Here is a 19,246-nt window from a genome sequence, read left to right as displayed (position 1 = left end):
GCTACGTAGCTCAGTGGGGTCTTACCTGCTAACATCAAAATACAAGTTGCTTTGTTTTAATGCAGGAAGTCATTCCGGATTCCTGGATTGTTATTTCTTACTGCCTGGACCTTGTCCTGACGATATCTCACGGTGTCCTCATGATTTAAACGTCTTGAACCGCGCCCCGCACAACCAACAGCCGATCACGGGAATCTGAGTGTCGTAATTTTATTATCCCCCCCCCGCCGCATTAATTGTCGCCGCATTAATTGTCGCTAATTACTTGAGTCGGTTAACCACCCTCCCACCCCCCCCCCCCACCTTGTGCACTACCTACACGCCGGCTTGCGCCGTTTGTGATAAATAAAAACATGAGATTGCGGAGTTTTAAAAGGTCTTGCGTTTGTGGAAGAGTGGTGAGCGTTTCTGGAGCGAGCGTTTCTGCGAGCGTTTTTCATTCTTTCAGGTTCCGGCAGTCTTGGTCAAAGGGACCCACACCCCACTCCATCCCACCCCACCCCACCCCACCTCACCCCACCCCACCCCATCCCACCCCATCCCACTCCACCCCACCTCACCCCACCCCATCCCACCCCATCCCACTCCATCCCACTCCACCCCACCTCACCCCACCCCATCCCACCCCATCCCACCCCACCCCACTCCATCCCACTCCATCCCAGCCCAACAAACCCCATCCCACCCCACCCCAACCTACTCCATCCCACGACATCCCACCCCACTCCACCCCACCCCACCCCATCCCACCCCATCCCACCCCACCCCACCTCACCCCACCCCACCTCACCCCACCCCATCCCACTCCATCCCACTCCACCCCACCTCACCCCACCCCATCCCACCTCACCCCACCCCATCCCACCCCACCCCACCCCACCTCACCTCACCCCACCCCTCCCCACCCCTCCCCATCCCACCCCACCCCATCCCACCCCACCCCATGCCACCCCACCCCACCCGACCTCACCCCACTCCACCCCATCCCATCCCACCCCACCCCACCCCACCTCACCCACCCCACCTCACCTCACCTCACCCCACCCCACTCCACCCCATCCCACCCCACTCCATCCCACCCCACCTCACCCACCCCACCCCACCTCACCCCATCCCACCCCACCCCTCCCCATCCCACCCCACCCCATCCCATCCCACCCCATCCCACCCCACCCCACCCCATCCCACCCCACCCCTCCCCATCCCACCCCACCCCATCCCACCCCACTCCATCCCATCCCACCCCATCCCATCCCACCCCACTCCACCCCATCCCACCCCACTCCATCCCATCCCACCCCATCCCACCCCACTCCACCCCACCCCATCCCACCTCACCCCACCCCACTCCATCCCATCCCATCCCACCCCATCCCACCCCATCCCATCCCACCCCACTCCACCCCATCCCATCCCACCCCACTCCACCCCATCCCATCCCACCCCACCCCACTCCATCCCATCCCACCCCATCCCACCCCACCCCACTCCACCCCACCCCATCCCACCTCACCCCACCCCATCCCACCCCATCCCACCCCACCCCACTCCACCCCTCCCCACCCCACCCCATTCCACCCCACTCCACCCCACCCCATCCCACCCCACTCCATCCCATCCCACCCCACCCCTCCCCACCCCATCCCACCCCATCCCATCCCATCCCACCCCACTCCACCACACCCCATCCCACCCCATCCCACCCCACCCCACCCCACCCCTCCCCACCCCATCCCATCCCACCCCACTCCATCCCATCCCACCCCACCCAACCCCACCCCACTCCACCCCATCCCATCCCTCCCCACCCCATCTCATCCCACCCCACTCCACTCCACCCCACCCCACTCCACCCCACCCCACTCCACCCCATCCCATCCCTCCCCATCCCATCCCACCCCACCCCACCCCACCCCATCCCACCCCACCCCTCCCCATCCCACCCCACCCCATCCCACCCCACCCCATCCCACCCCACCCCATCCCACCCCACCCCATCCCACCCCATCCCATCCCACCCCATCCCATCCCACCCCATCCCACCCACCCCACTCCACCCCACCCCATCCCACCTCACCCCACCCCATCCCATCCCACCCCATCCCATCCCACCCCACTCCACCCCATCCCACCCCATCCCACCCCACTCCATCCCACCCCACTCCATCCCACCCCATCCCACCCCACTCCATCCCACTCCATCCCACCCCACCCCACCCCATCCCACTCCATCCCACCCCACTCCATCCCATCCCACCCCACCCCATCCCATCCCACCCCACTCCACCCCATCCCACCCCATCCCACCCCACTCCATCCCACCCCATCCCATCCCACTCCATCCCATCCCATCCCACCCCACACCACCCCACCCCATCCCACCCCACTCCATCCCATCCCATCCCACCCCACTCCACCCCACTCCATCCCACCCCACCCCATCCCACTCCATCCCACCCCACTCTATCCCATCCCACCCCATCCCATCCCACCCCACTCCACCCCATCCCACCCCATCCCACCCCACTCCACCCCACCCCATCCCACCCCACTCCATCCCATCCCATCCCACCCCACTCCATCCCACCCCATCCCACCCCACTCCATCCCACTCCATCCCACCCCACTCCATCCCACCCCACCCCACTCCATCCCATCCCACCCCATCCCATCCCACCCCACTCCACCCCACCCCATCCCACCCCACTCCATCCCACCCCATCCCACCCCACTCCATCCCATCCCATCCCACCCCACTCCACCCCAACCCATCCCACCCCACTCCATCCCACCCCATCCCACCCCACTCCATCCCACCCCATCCCACCCCACTCCATCCCATCCCATCCCACCCCACTCCACCCCAACCCATCCCACCCCACTCCATCCCACCCCATCCCACCCCACTCCATCCCACCCCATCCCACCCCACTCCATCCCACCCCACTCCATCCCACTCCATCCCACCCCACTCCATCCCATCCCATCCCACCCCACTCCACCCCAACCCATCCCACCCCACTCCATCCCACCCCATCCCACCCCACTCCATCCCACCCCACCCCATCCCACTCCATCCCACCCCACTCCATCCCATCCCACCCCACCCCACTCCATCCCATCCCACCCCACCCCATCCCACTCCATCCCACCCCACCCCACTCCATCCCACCCCATCCCACCCCACTCCATCCCATCCCATCCCACCCCACTCCATCCCACCCCATCCCATCCCACCCCACCCCACCCCACCTCACCCACCCCACCTCACCTCACCTCACCCCACCCCACTCCACCCCATCCCACCCCACTCCACCCCACCCCACCTCACCCCACCCCATCCCATCCCACCCCATCCCACTCCACCCCACCTCACCCCACCCCATCCCACCCCATCCCACCCCACCCCACTCCATCCCACTCCATCCCAGCCCAACAAACCCCATCCCACCCCACCCCAACCTACTCCATCCCACGACATCCCACCCCACTCCACCCCACCCCACCCCACCCCATCCCACCCCATCCCACCCCACCTCACCCCACCCCATCCCACTCCATCCCACTCCACCCCACCTCACCCCACCCCATCCCACCTCACCCCACCCCATCCCACCCCACCCCACACCACCTCACCCCACCCCTCCCCACCCCTCCCCACCCCTCCCCATCCCACCCCACCCCATGCCACCCCACCCGACCTCACCCCACTCCACCCCATCCCATCCTACCCCACCCCACCCCACCCCACCTCACCCACCCCACCTCACCTCACCTCACCCCACTCCACCCCATCCCACCCCACTCCATCCCACCCCACCTCACCCACCTCACCCCATCCCACCCCACCCCTCCCCATCCCACCCCATCCCACCCCACCCCATCCCACCCCACCCCTCCCCATCCCACCCCACCCCATCCCACCCCACTCCATCCCATTCCATCCCACCCCATCCCACCCCACTCCACCCCACCCCACTCCATCCCATCCCACCCCATCCCACCCCACCCCACTCCACCCCACCCCATCCCACCTCACCCCACCCCACTCCATCCCATCCCACCCCACCCCACTCCACCCCTCCCCATTCCACCCCACTCCACCCCACCCCATCCCACCCCACTCCATCCCATCCCACCCCACCCCATCCCACCCCATCCCATCCCACCCCACTCCACCCCATCCCATCCCACCCCACTCCACCCCATCCCATCCCACCCCACCCCACTCCATCCCATCCCACCCCATCCCACCCCACCCCACTCCACCCCACCCCATCCCACCTCACCCCACCCCATCCCACCCCATCCCACCCCACCCCACTCCACCCCTCCCCACCCCACCCCATTCCACCCCACTCCACCCCACCCCATCCCACCCCACTCCATCCCATCCCACCCCACCCCTCCCCACCCCATCCCACCCCATCCCATCCCATCCCATCCCACCCCACTCCACCCCACCCCATCCCACCCCACCCCACCCCATCCCATCCCATCCCACCCCACTCCATCCCATCCCACCCCACCCAACCCCACCCCACTCCACCCCATCCCATCCCTCCCCACCCCATCTCATCCCACCCCACCCCACTCCACCCCACCCCATCCCACCTCACCCCACCCCATCCCACCCCATCCCACCCCACCCCACTCCACCCCTCCCCACCCCACCCCATTCCACCCCACTCCACCCCACCCCATCCCACCCCACTCCATCCCATCCCACCCCACCCCTCCCCACCCCATCCCACCCCATCCCATCCCATCCCATCCCACCCCACTCCACCCCACCCCATCCCACCCCACCCCACCCCATCCCATCCCATCCCACCCCACTCCATCCCATCCCACCCCACCCAACCCCACCCCACTCCACCCCATCCCATCCCTCCCCACCCCATCTCATCCCACCCCACTCCACTCCACCCCACCCCACTCCACCCCACCCCACCCCACCCCATCCCATCCCTCCCCATCCCACCCCACCCCACCCCACCCCATCCCACCCCACCCCACCCCTCCCCATCCCACCCCACCCCATCCCACCCCACCCCATCCCACCCCACCCCATCCCACCCCACCCCACCCCATCCCACCCCATCCCATCCCACCCCATCCCACCCACCCCACTCCACCCCACCCCATCCCACCTCACCCCACCCCATCCCATCCCACCCCATCCCATCCCACCCCACTCCACCCCATCCCACCCCATCCCACCCCACTCCATCCCACCCCATCCCACCCCACTCCATCCCACCCCATCCCACCCCACTCCATCCCACTCCATCCCACCCCACCCCACCCCATCCCACTCCATCCCACCCCACTCCATCCCATCCCACCCCACCCCATCCCATCCCACCCCACTCCACCCCATCCCACCCCATCCCACCCCACTCCATCCCACCCCATCCCACCCCACTCCATCCCATCCCACCCCACTCCACCCCATCCCACCCCACTCCATCCCATCCCATCCCACCCCACTCCACCCCACCCCATCCCACCCCATCCCACCCCACTCCATCCCATCCCATCCCACCCCACTCCACCCCACTCCATCCCACCCCACCCCATCCCACTCCATCCCACCCCACTCTATCCCATCCCACCCCACCCCATCCCATCCCACCCCACTCCACCCCATCCCACCCCATCCCACCCCACTCCACCCCACCCCATCCCACCCCACTCCATCCCATCCCATCCCACCCCACTCCATCCCATCCCACCCCACTCCATCCCATCCCATCCCACCCCACTCCATCCCACCCCATCCCACCCCACCCCATCCCACTCCATCCCACCCCACTCCATCCCATCCCACCCCATCCCATCCCACCCCACCCCACTCCACCCCATCCCACCCCATCCCACCCCACTCCATCCCACCCCACTCCATCCCATCCATCCCACTCCACCCCAACCCATCCCACCCCACTGCATCCCACCCCACTCCATCCCACCCATCCCACTCCACCCCACCCCATCCCACCCCACTCCATCCCACCCCATCCCACCCCACTCCATCCTACTCCATCCCACCCCACCCCATCCCACTCCACCCACCCCACTCCATCCCATCCCACCCCACCCCATCCCACTCCATCCCACCCCACCCCACTCCATCCCACCCCATCCCACCCCACTCCATCCCATCCCATCCCATCCCACCCCACTCCATCCCACCCCATCCCACCCCACTCCACCCCTTCCCACCCCATCCCACCCCACTCCATCCCACCCCATCCCACTCCATCCCACCCCACTCCATCCCATCCCACCCCACCCCATCCCACCCCACCCCATCCCATCCCACCCCACTCCATCCCACCCCATCCCACCCCACTCCATCCCATCCCATCCCACCCCACTCCATCCCACCCGATCCCACCCCACTCCACCCCATCCCACCCCATCCCACCCCACTCCATCCCACCCCATCCCACTCCATCCCACCCCATCCCACTCCACCCCATCCCACCCCACTCCATCCCATCCCATCCCACCCCACTCCACCCCATCCCACCCCACTCCATCCCACCCCATCCCACCCCACTCCATCCCACCCCATCCCATCCCATCCCATCCCACCCCACCCCACTCCACCCCATCCCACCCCATCCCACCCCACTCCATCCCACCCCATCCCACCCCACTCCATCCCACCCCATCCCACCCCACTCCATCCCACCCCATCCCACCCCACTCCATCCCACCCCATCCCATCCCACCCCACCTCACCCCACCCCATCCAAACCCATCCCACCCCACTCCATCCCACCCCATCCCACCCCATCCCACCCCACCCCATCCCATCCCACCCCACCCCACCCCACCCCACCTCACCCCACCCCATCCCACCCCACCTCACCCCACCCCACCCCATCTCACCCCACCCCATCTCACCCCACCCCATCTCACCCCACCCCACCCCACCCCATCCCACCTCACCTAACCTAACCCCACCTCACCCCACCCCACCTCACCCCACCCCATCTCATCCCACCCCATCCCACCCCACCCCACCTCACCCCAACCCACCCCACTCCACCCCACCCCACCCCATCCCACCCCACCCCATCTCATCCCACCCCATCCCACCCCAACCCACCCCACTCCACCCCACCTCACCCCATCTCACCCCACCCAATCCCACCCCACCCCACCCCACCTCACCTCATCACATCTCACCCCACCTCACCCCACCTCACCCCACCCCAACCCACCCCACCTCACCCCACCCCATCCCACCCCACCTCACCCCATCCCACCCCACCTCACCCCATCCCACCCCACCCCAGTTAAAGGGGGGTGGGGGGGGAGCCCGAGGACGGCCCAGCCATGCGCAATCCCCGACGGGTAAAAAACGCACGGAGGAGCGACGACACGGGCTGCCCGTGATGGTACGACGTCACGAGGTAGGTGGGGGGGGACTGCGTGTGGTGCCTTGGGGGTGACATCGCCGACTGCCAAAGTATACCGGGGAAGGGAAGCGCCGATCGCCGGTCACGCCGGCGATTTAGAATGATCACTCGCGGGGGGGGGGGGGCGGGGGTGAAGCTTCAGACCGTTCGTGAAAGAGATTTTCGGGTTTTTTTTCGTTTTATTAACTTAAGGTGAAAATGACGTCGTAGCGAGCTCAAAAGACGAAATTGGAAAAACGCACGAGGGGTTAACGCGCTCGCTCGGCAAGTGACGGGAGCCACCTGTGTGCGACACGGGTATAAACGAATATGGCACGGGTATAAAGGCACACGGCACGGGTTTAGAGGCACACGGCACGCGGAGTGACTTGTCGCAACGCATCCCGCTTGCGCCGTGGTGCAACCGCGGGGGGGTTGGGCGGTCGTGGGGCGAAGCTCGTCGCTCCGCTCGCTGCTGACGAAGCTACTTCGCGAACTGAACGTGGCGCGGAAACATCGAGCCGATCGACGCCGCTGGGTTGGGGGGGAGGTAGTGGAAGTGGGGTTGTGAGGGGGAGGAGATCAACGCGACTCCGGAGTCGCCCCTCCCCCCCACTCCGTTGATCGCACCGACAACTCGGAGCGCGTCGCGCTACTGCGGTCGAACCTCGGGGACCCCCCCCACCCCTCCCAACCGGTGGCAGCTGTCCCTGCGCTGCACAAGTTTGGGAGGGCGACGTGGAACACAAAAACAAAACGCGCCGGGGCGATGAGGTTTGTGGTTTGGTCACTGCGCTCCGCCGCCGCCGTCCTCCAGCACCGCGCTCTGCACCGCGGCCAGCTGCTCCGTCACCCGGCGGAGCTCCTCGCGCAACGAGCCCAGCGAGATGCCCGCCGTCTCCACCTCCCCCTCGTCGCCACCGGCGTCGTCGCTGGCGACATCATCGCCCCCGTCGTCGTCGTCGCCGGGCGAGCGTCGTTCGCTCTGCCCTGCAGCGGCGGCGGCCGCCACCTCGGCAATTCTCGCCTCGAGCTCGGCGGCGAGCCTCTCCTCGGAGCGCGCGACCGCGTCGCCGACCAGCTCCCGCAGACGGTCGGCGGCGCCGGCGCTCTCAGCCGCCCCGCGCCAACGCTCCTCCGCCGCGCGCACGCGCTCCACCGCGTCGCCCACCGCCGCCCGCAGCTCCTCCACCTCGGCCGCCGCCTCGGCGCCCGCCGCGCCGCCGCCGCCCTCCCGGCCCCGCGCCTCCTCCAGGCCGGCGACGCGCTCCTCGAGGCGGCCCAGCCGCTCTCCGGCGGCCTCCCCCTCCCCGCTCTCCGCCGCCCTCTCCTCCAGCGCCGTCACGGCCTCGGCCACCTCGCCCAGCCGCCCCTCGTGGTCCTCCGCGGTCCGCCGGAGGCCGTCGACGTCGCGCCGCGCGCCGTCCAGGGCGGCCTCGGCGCGCCCGCGGGCCTCCTCCCAGCGCAGCTCGGCGGCGTCCAGCGCGGCGCGGAGGGCGCCGAGCTCCCGCGACGCGTCCGCGTCCCTCTCCCGCCGCTCCTCGGCCGCCGCGGCCGCCAGCGAGGAAAGGCGCTCGGCCAGCGCCCGTCGCTCCGCGCCGCCCTCGCCCGCCGCCGCCTCGAGCCGCCCGAGGCGCTCGGCGGCGGCCTGCCGGTCGCGCCGCAGCGACTCCAGGCCGCCCGTCAGCTCCTCCAGGCGAGGCCGCAGCTCTGCGGGGGTGGGACGGGCGGGGGGACCACGGGTCAACGACCTCCCCTGCAGCGCGCGGCGGGGAGGAGCCCAAGGTGGCGGTGGCGGCGGTGGTGGCACAGCGGCCAAGTGCCCACTAATATCCGTCCGTTCCATCTGCATTGGGGATGGAGTGTTACGCCCTCGCAAGCACACGTGGGTCTTCTCCGTGAACTCTAGTTTCCGCCTCCCACGGCGCATAACCACTCGGTATTAACTAATCTACGAGAGCGAGCGGACACAACTATCAAAGATCGACTTATAAGTCAGGGGGCAGGCGAGTGAGTGAGCGGGCAGGCGGGTGAGTGAGTGTGTGTGCAGGTGAATGAGTGGGCGAGCGAGCAAGTGGGTGAGCGAGTGAGAAAGCAGGCGAGTGAGTGGGTGAGCGAGTAAGAAAGTGAGAGAGTGAGCGGGCAAGTGAGTGAGCGGGTGGCCCGGCAAGTGAGCAAGCGGGTGAGCGAGTAAGAAAGCGAGTGAGCGGTAGAGTGAGCCGGTGATGGAGCGAGCGGGTGGCTGAGTAAGTGAGCGGGTCAGTGAGCGAGCGGGTCAGTGAGCGAGCAGGTCAGTGGCTGAGTGAGTCAGCGAGTGAGCGAGCAAGTGAGAATGTGAGTGAGTGGGCGGGCGGGCAGGCAGGCAGGCAGGCAGGCGAGCGAGTGAGAAAGTGAGCGAGAAAGTGAGCGAGCGGACGTGGTTCTGACCGTCGTCCCGCGCAGCGACTCCTGTGCCGAGCTCCTCCACGGCGATCAGCCTCTGGAGCGCGTCGCTCATCTCCCCGTCGACACGCTCCCGCCAGGAGGCTGCGGCCGTGACCTCCAGCCGGAGCTCCTTCCGCCGGAGCTGCTCCTGCCGGAGCTCCTGCGTGAAGGCCGCGATGTCGACCGCCAGCCGGCGCTCGAGCGACGCCAGGGAGTCGCTCGCGGCGCCGTCAGCCGCGTCGAGCCGCGCCACCGCCACGTCCAGGTCGCGCCGCGTCCCCTCCGCGGACACGCGCAGCGGCTCCAGCTTGGGAGGGGGGACGGGGAGAGACAGGCGGAGGGAGAGGTACAGAGAGAGAGAGAGACAGGTGGAGAGACAGGTGGAGAGAGAGAGACAGGTGGAGAGACAGGTGGAGAGAGACAGGTGGAGAGAGAGGTAAAGAGAGACAGGTGGAGATGGAGAGAGGTGGAGAGAGAGGGAGAGAGATATGGAGAGATTGAGAGCAGGCGGAGAGAGACAGATTAACTGATTGTGAATAGTGATATAGGCCGTGAAAGGCTGCGTGTGAAAAAATTAATATAATTCGCGATAATCGCACCATAGTGACCTTCGATATTGTACCACACCGCGGAGACCCTCCACCCCGCAGAATTAACCAGGTCGGCCTGCCGGGTTCCAACCGCGAACCTCTGCAACGAGCGGCTCGCCAGTGTGAGTGCTACTCCCCATCGCGTGCCGCGCCGGCCTTCACGGCACTTGCCCCCAACAGTCTGCTGAGGCTACACGGGGGAACTTTGTCTTTGGGTTCGGAGCTCAGCACTGCGCTCCAAAGGCCACGACTGACCGCAAATGACGGCGAATGGCTTGAACTGGCTTTGGGGCCTCGCGCCTAGGTCGACTCAGCCTCAAAACGAGTACCCGGTACGGTGTTGTGTAATTTTAGAATAAATAAATAAACAAACATCCATCAGCATCGGGGAGGCAAAGGTGGCCTGGCGTGCCGTCGGGCCCCAACCAGCCCTCCTTGTGCCCAGAGGCGGCCTTCCCAGAGGCGGCCTTCACGGAGGAGGTTGCTGCTCGTGACCCAGCACCTGCACCAACAGACTGGTCGAGGCTACACGGTGGTGGTGGTGGGTGTGGTGGGGTGGTGGTGGGAGTGGGGGGTGGTGGTGGGAGTGGGGGGTGTGGTGGGTGTGGTGGGGTGGTGGTGGGAGTGGGGGGTGGTGGTGGGAGTGGGGGGTGTGGTGGGTGTGGGGGTGTGGTGGGTGTGGGGGGTGTGGTGGGGTGGTGGTGGGCGTGGTGGGTGTGGTGGGTGTGGTGTGTGTGGTGTGCTGGTGGGTTTGGTGGGTGTGGTGGGTGTGGTGGGGTGGTGGTGGGCGTGGTGGGCGTGGTGGGCGTGGTGGGCGTGGTGGGTGTGAGGGGTGGGGTGGGTGTGGTGGTGGGTGTGGTGGGGTGGTGGTGGGCGTGGTGGGTGTGGGGGGTGGGGTGGGTGTGGTGGTGGGTGTGGTGGGTGTGGTGTGCTGGTGGGTTTGGTGGGTGTGGTGGGTGTGGTGGGGTGGTGGTGGGCGTGGTGGGCGTGGTGGGTGTGAGGGGTGGGGTGGGTGTGAGGGGTGGGGTGGGTGTGGTGGTGGGTGTGGTGGTGGGTGTGGTGGTGGGTGTGGTGGGTGTGGTGTGCTGGTGGGTGTGGGGGGTGTGGTGGGTGTGGTGGTGTGGTGGTGGATGTGGTGGTGGGTGTGGTGTGCTGGTGGGTTTGGTGGGTGTGGGGGGTGTGGTGGGTGTGGTGGTGTGGTGGTGGGTGTGGTGGGTGTGGCGGGGGTGGTGAATGTGGTGGTGGATGTGGTGGGTATGGTGGGGGGTGTGGTGGTGGGTGTGAGGGGCGTGGTGGGCGTAGTGGTGGGTGTGTGGTGGGGGGTGTGGTGGGTGTGGTGGGCGTGGTGGTGGATGTGGTGGGTGCGGGGGGTGTGGTGGGGGTGTGGTGGGTGCGGGGGGTGTGGTGGGGGGTGTGGTGGTGGGTGCGGGGGGTGCGGTGGGGGTGGTGGGTGTGGTGGGGTGGGTGGTTGTGGTGGTTGTGGTGGGGGTGTGGGGGGTGCGGGGGGTGCGGTGGGGGTGGTGGGTGTGGTGGGGTGGGTGGTTGTGGTGGGTGCGGTGGATGTGGGGGGTGTGGTGGGGGGTGGTGGGTGTGGTGGGGTGGGTGGTTGTGGTGGTTGTGGTGGGGGTGTGGGGGGTGCGGGGGGTGCGGTGGGGGTGGTGGGTGTGGTGGGGTGGGTGGTTGTGGTGGGTGCGGTGGATGTGGGGGGTGTGGTGGGGGGTGGTGGTTGCCCCCTTCACTTGTCTAGCTCCCACAGGGGGCAGCTGTGCCCACACGTGACCGGCGAGGAGTTGCTACGTCCACACACGCGGGTCACGTGGTCGGTAGGGTGGGGGGGGAGAGACCCCCCCCCTGCCACAACCCCCCATGGTGCCTCAGGTTCGCTCAACTCGTCACGAGCAGCACGCAGCTCCACGGCGAAGTCACCGACGTTACGCCAACGTCGGCACGTGGTTGGAAGCACTCGGCCAACGTTGCCCCAACGTTAGCCCAACGTTGGGCCAACGTTGGGGCAACGTTCGACTACGGTTTCAACGTTGGTAACGTGGAGCCAAAGTTGGCATGTGGTCGGAACCAGAAGACGAACGTTTCACCACCGTTGGCCCAACGTTCGAATGTGGTTTGAACGTTTGCCTAACGTTGCGCCAACGTTGGTTCTTATCACGTTCAATATTTACGGGGGGGGGTGGGAGGGAGGCGAGACCCATTCAGCCAGCAGTGGATAGGCCAAGGCTCTCGGCTGCTCAGTGACATTAATTGCAAATCCTCGCAGAGAGTCACGTGCAGTCATTCCTCGTTCAAATGGGCACTCGTGAGCGAGTGGTGGGAATGCCACGTTCCTGTGACCGGGGCGAGTATATCCACAGGACAACCGGCTGTTGACTTCCACGCACCCATGTTTTATCGACCACGCAGAAGCGGATGATGATGATGTGCCGTGTCAACCCCCACCCCGACAGCCACGATTTGACCTCGTAACTGGGTGCTTGTTGATGTTGTTGCGACGGTGTTGAATGAATGTGGCGCACAAGTCACTGTCACTGTGTTCTTTGCGTATTCAAAGGAAAAAAAAATTAACAACAAAAACTACGACGCTTCGATCACAACACAAGCGGTCGTCATCCACCTACGTTCATTTTTACACGAAAGACCCAAAGAATGTGAACATCTGCAGTCGCGAAAGCTTGAAGTGAAGATTTAGCGGTCACTACCCATCGAGTCATACCAGGCTAGGTGCACGACGAGACCCAACACACACACACACACAGGTGACATCAGGCGAGGTATAGCCTCAACAGACTGTAGGGGCAAGTAGCAGCACCTGTGATGAAGGCCGGCACTGTGGCACACGAGGGGGTGGGTGGCCAGCATCACGTCCGGCCGCCTTTGTCTCCCTAGTGGCGATGTTTTACACAGCACACCAGGTACTCATTTGAGGCTGAGTCGACCTAGGGGAGGCCCGGGACGAGTTCACTGGCATTGGCCGTGAGCTGGAATCGTACTCGGGTCGCCGCGTCGCGAGCGCTACCCACAACACGCACAGTGGTGACATCACCACAGCGCTAGTGCCAGGCTAGGTGCACAGTGGTGACATCACCACAGCGCTAGTGCCAGGCTAGGTGCACAGTGGTGACATCACCACTGCGCTAGTGCCAGGCTAGGTGCACAACGAGTCCTGACACACACACACAGTGGTGACATCACCACCGTGCTAGTGCCAGGCTAGGTGCACGGCGAGTCCTGACACACACAGAGTGGTGACATCACCACTGCGCTAGTGCCAGGCTAGGTGCACAACGAGTCCTGACACACACAGAGTGGTGACATCACCACTGTGCTAGTGCCAGGCTAGGTGCACGACCAGTCCTGACACACACACAGAGTGGTGACATCACCACTGTGCTAGTGCCAGGCTAGGTGCACGGCGAGTCCTGACACACACAGTGGTGACATCACCACTGTGCTAGTGCCAGGCTAGGTGCACGGCGAGTCCTGACACACACAGTGGTGACATCACCACAGCGCTAGTGCCAGGCTAGGTGCACAACGAGTCCTGACACACACAGAGTGGTGACATCACCACAGCGCTAGTGCCAGGCTAGGTGCACAACGAGTCCTGACACACACAGAGTGGTGACATCACCACAGCGCTAGTGCCAGGCTAGGTGCACGGCGAGTCCTGACACACACAGTGGTGACATCACCACTGTGCTCGTGACAGGCTAGGTGCACGGCGAGTCCTGACACAGACAGTGGTGACATCACCACAGCGCTAGTGCCAGGCTAGGTGCACAACGAGTCCTGACACACACACAGAGTGGTGACATCACCACTGTGCTAGTGCCAGGCTAGGTGCACGGCGAGTCCTGACACACACAGTGGTGACATCACCACAGCGCTAGTGCCAGGCTAGGTGCACGGCGAGTCCTGACACACACAGTGGTGACATCACCACTGTGCTCGTGCCAGACTAGGTGCACAACGAGTCCTGACACACACAGAGTGGTGACATCACCACAGCGCTAGTGCCAGGCTAGGTGCACAACGAGTCCTGACACACACAGAGTGGTGACATCACCACAGCGCTAGTGCCAGGCTAGGTGCACGGCGAGTCCTGACACACACAGAGTGGTGACATCACCACAGCGCTAGTGCCAGGCTAGGTGCACGGCGAGTCCTGACACACACAGAGTGGTGACATCACCACAGCGCTAGTGCCAGGCTAGGTGCACGGCGAGTCCTGACACACACAGTGGTGACATCACCACAGCGCTAGTGCCAGGCTAGGTGCACAACGAGTCCTGACACACACAGAGTGGTGACATCACCACTGTGCTAGTGCCAGGCTAGGTGCACAACGAGTCCTGACACACACACAGAGTGGTGACATCACCACTGTGCTAGTGCCAGGCTAGGTGCACGGCGAGTCCTGACACACACAGTGGTGACATCACCACTGTGCTCGTGCCAGGCTAGGTGCACAACGAGTCCTGACACACACACAGAGTGGTGACATCACCACTGTGCTAGTGCCAGGCTAGGTGCACGACCAGTCCTGACACACACAGTGGTGACATCACCACAGCGCTAGTGCCAGGCTAGGTGCACAACGAGTCCTGACACACACAGAGTGGTGACATCACCACTGTGCTAGTGCCAGGCTAGGTGCACAACGAGTCCTGACACACACACAGTGGTGACATCACCACAGCGCTAGTGCCAGGCTAGGTGCACAACGAGTCCTGACACACACAGAGTGGTGACATCACCACTGTGCTAGTGCCAGGCTAGGTGCACGACCAGTCCTGACACACACAGTGGTGACATCACCACAGCGCTAGTGCCAGGCTAGGTGCACAACGAGTCCTGACACACACAGAGTGGTGACATCACCACTGTGCTAGTGCCAGGCTAGGTGCACGACCAGTCCTGACACACACAGTGGTGACATCACCACAGCGCTAGTGCCAGGCTAGGTGCACAACGAGTCCTGACACACACAGAATGGTGACATCACCACTGTGCTAGTGCCAGGCTAGGTGCACGGCGAGTCCTAACACACACAGTGGTGACATCACCACTGTGCTAGTGCCAGGCTAGGTGCACAACGAGTCCTGACACACACACAGAGTGGTGACATCACCACTGTGCTAGTGCCAGGCTAGGTGCACGGCGAGTCCTGACACACACAGTGGTGACATCACCACTGTGCTAGTGCCAGGCTAGGTGCACAACGAGTCCTGACACACACAGAGTGGTGACATCACCACTGTGCTAGTGCCAGGCTAGGTGCACAACGAGTCCTGACACACACACAGTGGTGACATCACCACAGCGCTAGTGCCAGGCTAGGTGCACAACGAGTCCTGACACACACAGAGTGGTGACATCACCACTGTGCTAGTGCCAGGCTAGGTGCACGACCAGTCCTGACACACACAGTGGTGACATCACCACAGCGCTAGTGCCAGGCTAGGTGCACAACGAGTCCTGACACACACAGAGTGGTGACATCACCACTGTGCTAGTGCCAGGCTAGGTGCACGACCAGTCCTGACACACACAGTGGTGACATCACCACAGCGCTAGTGCCAGGCTAGGTGCACAACGAGTCCTGACACACACAGAATGGTGACATCACCACTGTGCTAGTGCCAGGCTAGGTGCACGGCGAGTCCTAACACACACAGTGGTGACATCACCACTGTGCTAGTGCCAGGCTAGGTGCACAACGAGTCCTGACACACACACAGAGTGGTGACATCACCACTGTGCTAGTGCCAGGCTAGGTGCACGGCGAGTCCTGACACACACAGTGGTGACATCACCACTGTGCTAGTGCCAGGCTAGGTGCACGACCAGTCCTGACACACACAGTGGTGACATCACCACAGCGCTAGTGCCAGGCTAGGTGCACAACGAGTCCTGACACACACAGAATGGTGACATCACCACTGTGCTAGTGCCAGGCTAGGTGCACGGCGAGTCCTAACACACACAGTGGTGACATCACCACTGTGCTAGTGCCAGGCTAGGTGCACAACGAGTCCTGACACACACACAGAGTGGTGACATCACCACTGTGCTAGTGCCAGGCTAGGTGCACGGCGAGTCCTGACACACACAGTGGTGACATCACCACTGTGCTAGTGCCAGGCTAGGTGCACGACCAGTCCTGACACACACAGTGGTGACATCACCACAGCGCTAGTGCCAGGCTAGGTGCACAACGAGTCCTGACACACACAGAATGGTGACATCACCACTGTGCTAGTGCCAGGCTAGGTGCACGACCAGTCCTGACACACACAGTGGTGACATCACCACAGCGCTAGTGCCAGGCTAGGTGCACAACGAGTCCTGACACACACAGAATGGTGACATCACCACTGTGCTAGTGCCAGGCTAGGTGCACGGCGAGTCCTAACACACAGAGTGGTGACATCACCACTGTGCTTGTGCCAGGCTAGGTGCACGACCAGTCCTGACACACACAGTGGTGACATCACCACAGCGCTAGTGCCAGGCTAGGTGCACAACGAGTCCTGACACACACAGAATGGTGACATCACCACTATGCTAGTGCCAGGCTAGGTGCACGGCGAGTCCTAACACACAGTGGTGACATCACCACTGTGCTAGTGCCAGGCTAGGTGCACAACGAGTCCTGACACACACAGAGTGGTGACATCACCACTGTGCTAGTGCCAGGCTAGGTGCACGGCCAGTCCTGACACACACAGTGGTGACATCACCACTGTGCTAGTGCCAGGCTAGGTGCACAACGAGTCCTGACACACACAGAATGGTGACATCACCACTGTGCTAGTGCCAGGCTAGGTGCACGACGAGTCCTAACACACACAGTGGTGACATCACCACTGTGCTAGTGCCAGACTAGGTGCACAACGAGTCCTGACACACACACAGAGTGGTGACATCACCACTGTGCTAGTGCCAGACTAGGTGCACAACGAGTCCTAACACACACACACAGAGGTGACATCATCACTGTGCTCGTGCCAGGCTAGGTGCACTACGAGTATTGACACACACACAGAGGTGACATCACCACTGTGCGCGTGCCAGGCTAGGTGCACGACCAGTCCTGACACACACACAGAGGTGACATAATCACTGTGCTAGTGCCAGGCTAGGTGCACGGCGAGTCCTGACACACAGAGTGGTGACATCACCACTGTGCTAGTGCCAGGCTAGGTGCACGGCGAGTCCTGACACACACACAGAGGTGACATCACCACTGTGCTAGTGCCAGGCTAGGTGCACGGCGAGTCCTGACACACAGAGTGGTGACATCACCATAGCGCTCGTGCCAGGCTAGGTGCACGACCAGTCCTGACACACACAGTGGTGACATCACCACAGCGCTCGTGCCAGGCTAGGTGCACGGCGAGTCCTAACACACACACACAGAGGTGACATCACCACAGCGCTCGTGCCAGGCTAGGTGCACAACGAGTCCTGACACACACACAGAGTGGTGACATCACCACTGTGCTAGTGCCAGGCTAGGTGCAACTTTCCCTCCCGTCACACAAAGACAAAGATTCACCCCCACCCCGTATAGGCTTAACAGACTGTTGGGGGCAAGCGCTCCCTCCCCCTCCCTCCCTCCCCCCTTCACCTACCTGCCTCACCCCCCTCACCTGGCTCACCACCTCCCCCCCTCCGTCACCCCCCTCACCTCCTCCCTCCCTCACCTGCCTCACCACCTGCCTCACCACCTCCCCCTCACCACCCCCCCTCCCTCACCTGCCTCACCACCTCCCCCTCACCACCTCCCCCCCCCTCCCTCACCTGGCTCACCACCTCTTTCCCTTACCTGGCTCACCACCTACCTCACCACCTCCCCCCCCCCCTCACCACCTCCCCCCCTCACCACCCCCCCTCCCTCACCTGCCTCACCACCTCCCCCTCACCACCTCCCCCCCCCTCCCTCACCTGGCTCACCACCTCTTTCCCTTACCTGGCTCACCACCTACCTCACCACCTCCCCCCCCCCTCACCACCCCCCCTCCCTCACCTGGCTCACCACCTCTTTCCCTTACCTGGCTCACCACCTACCTCACCACCTCCCCCCCCCCTCACCACCCCCCCTCCCTCACCTGGCTCACCACCTCCTGCACCCTCCGCGCCAACTCGACGTTCGCGTCCGCCGCTCTCTGCGCCGTCTCGCGCGTCTCCCCCACGCGGCCCCAGACGAGGTAGAGAGGCGCTCCGAGCACCACGAGCACCACCACCACCACGACCAGCAGCAGCAGCACCAGCTGCCAGGCCACGCGGCCGCCGGTCGGCTTGGCCACGTGGCCCGCAGAGGCAGCGGCGGCGGACCCGACTCTTGCTGCTCCTGCTGCGCCACCGCCAGCCCCGGGACCTCCTCTTTGTCTCAACGCGGCCATGGCGAGGAGGGGCGGATTGACGGTGGTGGGTTGCGGAGGACACTTTGTGAGGTCGAGGAGGAGGAGAAGGAGGAGGAGGGACAGCTCCCGCGTACTCTCTGCGAGCTGGGGGGGGGCTTGCAATGGAAGTTCGGCTCGGAGAAGTGTGGCCGATATGCGCCACGTCCTCGCCTCTCCCTCCCCTCTCCTCCCCCTCCCGCTGCCCCCTTCCTCCCTCCCTCCCTACTTTCCTTCCCTCCCCTCCGTTCCCTAAAAAAACTACCGGAGCGGGCGGTGGTGCGATGGGGGGGTGGGAGAGGCAGCGAGCAAAGCAACACAGCCGCTGCGATTTTAATGGCTCCGTGTGGGGAGGGGAGGGCTCGAGTCGAGAAGAACTTCCTCTGTGTCCCGTCCCCACAAA

General features: G+C 64.5%; 1 protein-coding gene across 1 annotated transcript; it reads right to left on the bottom strand.

Moving 5' to 3' along the window:
* Nucleotides 1-7,618: 7,618 nt before the first annotated feature.
* Nucleotides 7,619-19,034, bottom strand: LOC144951482 (uncharacterized). The gene is made up of 3 exons (XM_078881790.1): nt 18,553-19,034; nt 9,840-10,143; nt 7,619-9,122 (listed from the first exon to the last, which is right to left on the bottom strand). Exons 1-3 carry the CDS (start codon nt 18,844-18,846, stop codon nt 8,200-8,202), a joined length of 1,521 nt encoding a protein of 506 aa, XP_078737916.1. The 5' UTR covers nt 18,847-19,034; the 3' UTR covers nt 7,619-8,199.
* Nucleotides 19,035-19,246: the final 212 nt, after the last annotated feature.

The sequence above is a fragment of the Lampetra fluviatilis genome, chromosome 62, assembly GCF_964198595.1.
Source record: "Lampetra fluviatilis chromosome 62, kcLamFluv1.1, whole genome shotgun sequence".
Lineage (NCBI taxonomy): Eukaryota > Metazoa > Chordata > Hyperoartia > Petromyzontiformes > Petromyzontidae > Lampetra > Lampetra fluviatilis.
Note: the sequence above shows the minus strand (reverse complement) of the source record. Positions and strands in the feature narration are given on the sequence as shown.

Excerpts from the sequence above, each read along its gene's own strand:
- LOC144951482 (XM_078881790.1), bottom strand. The coding sequence starts at position 18,846 with ATGGCCGCGTTGAGACAAAGAGGAGGTCCCGGGGCTGGCGGTGGCGCA. Across the intron at positions 10,144-18,552 it reads TGCAGGAGGTGGTGAGCCAG|CTGGAGCCGCTGCGCGTGTC; the intron begins GTGAGGGAGGGG and ends CCCCCTCCCAAG. Across the intron at positions 9,123-9,839 it reads AGTCGCTGCGCGGGACGACG|AGCTGCGGCCTCGCCTGGAG; the intron begins GTCAGAACCACG and ends CCACCCCCGCAG.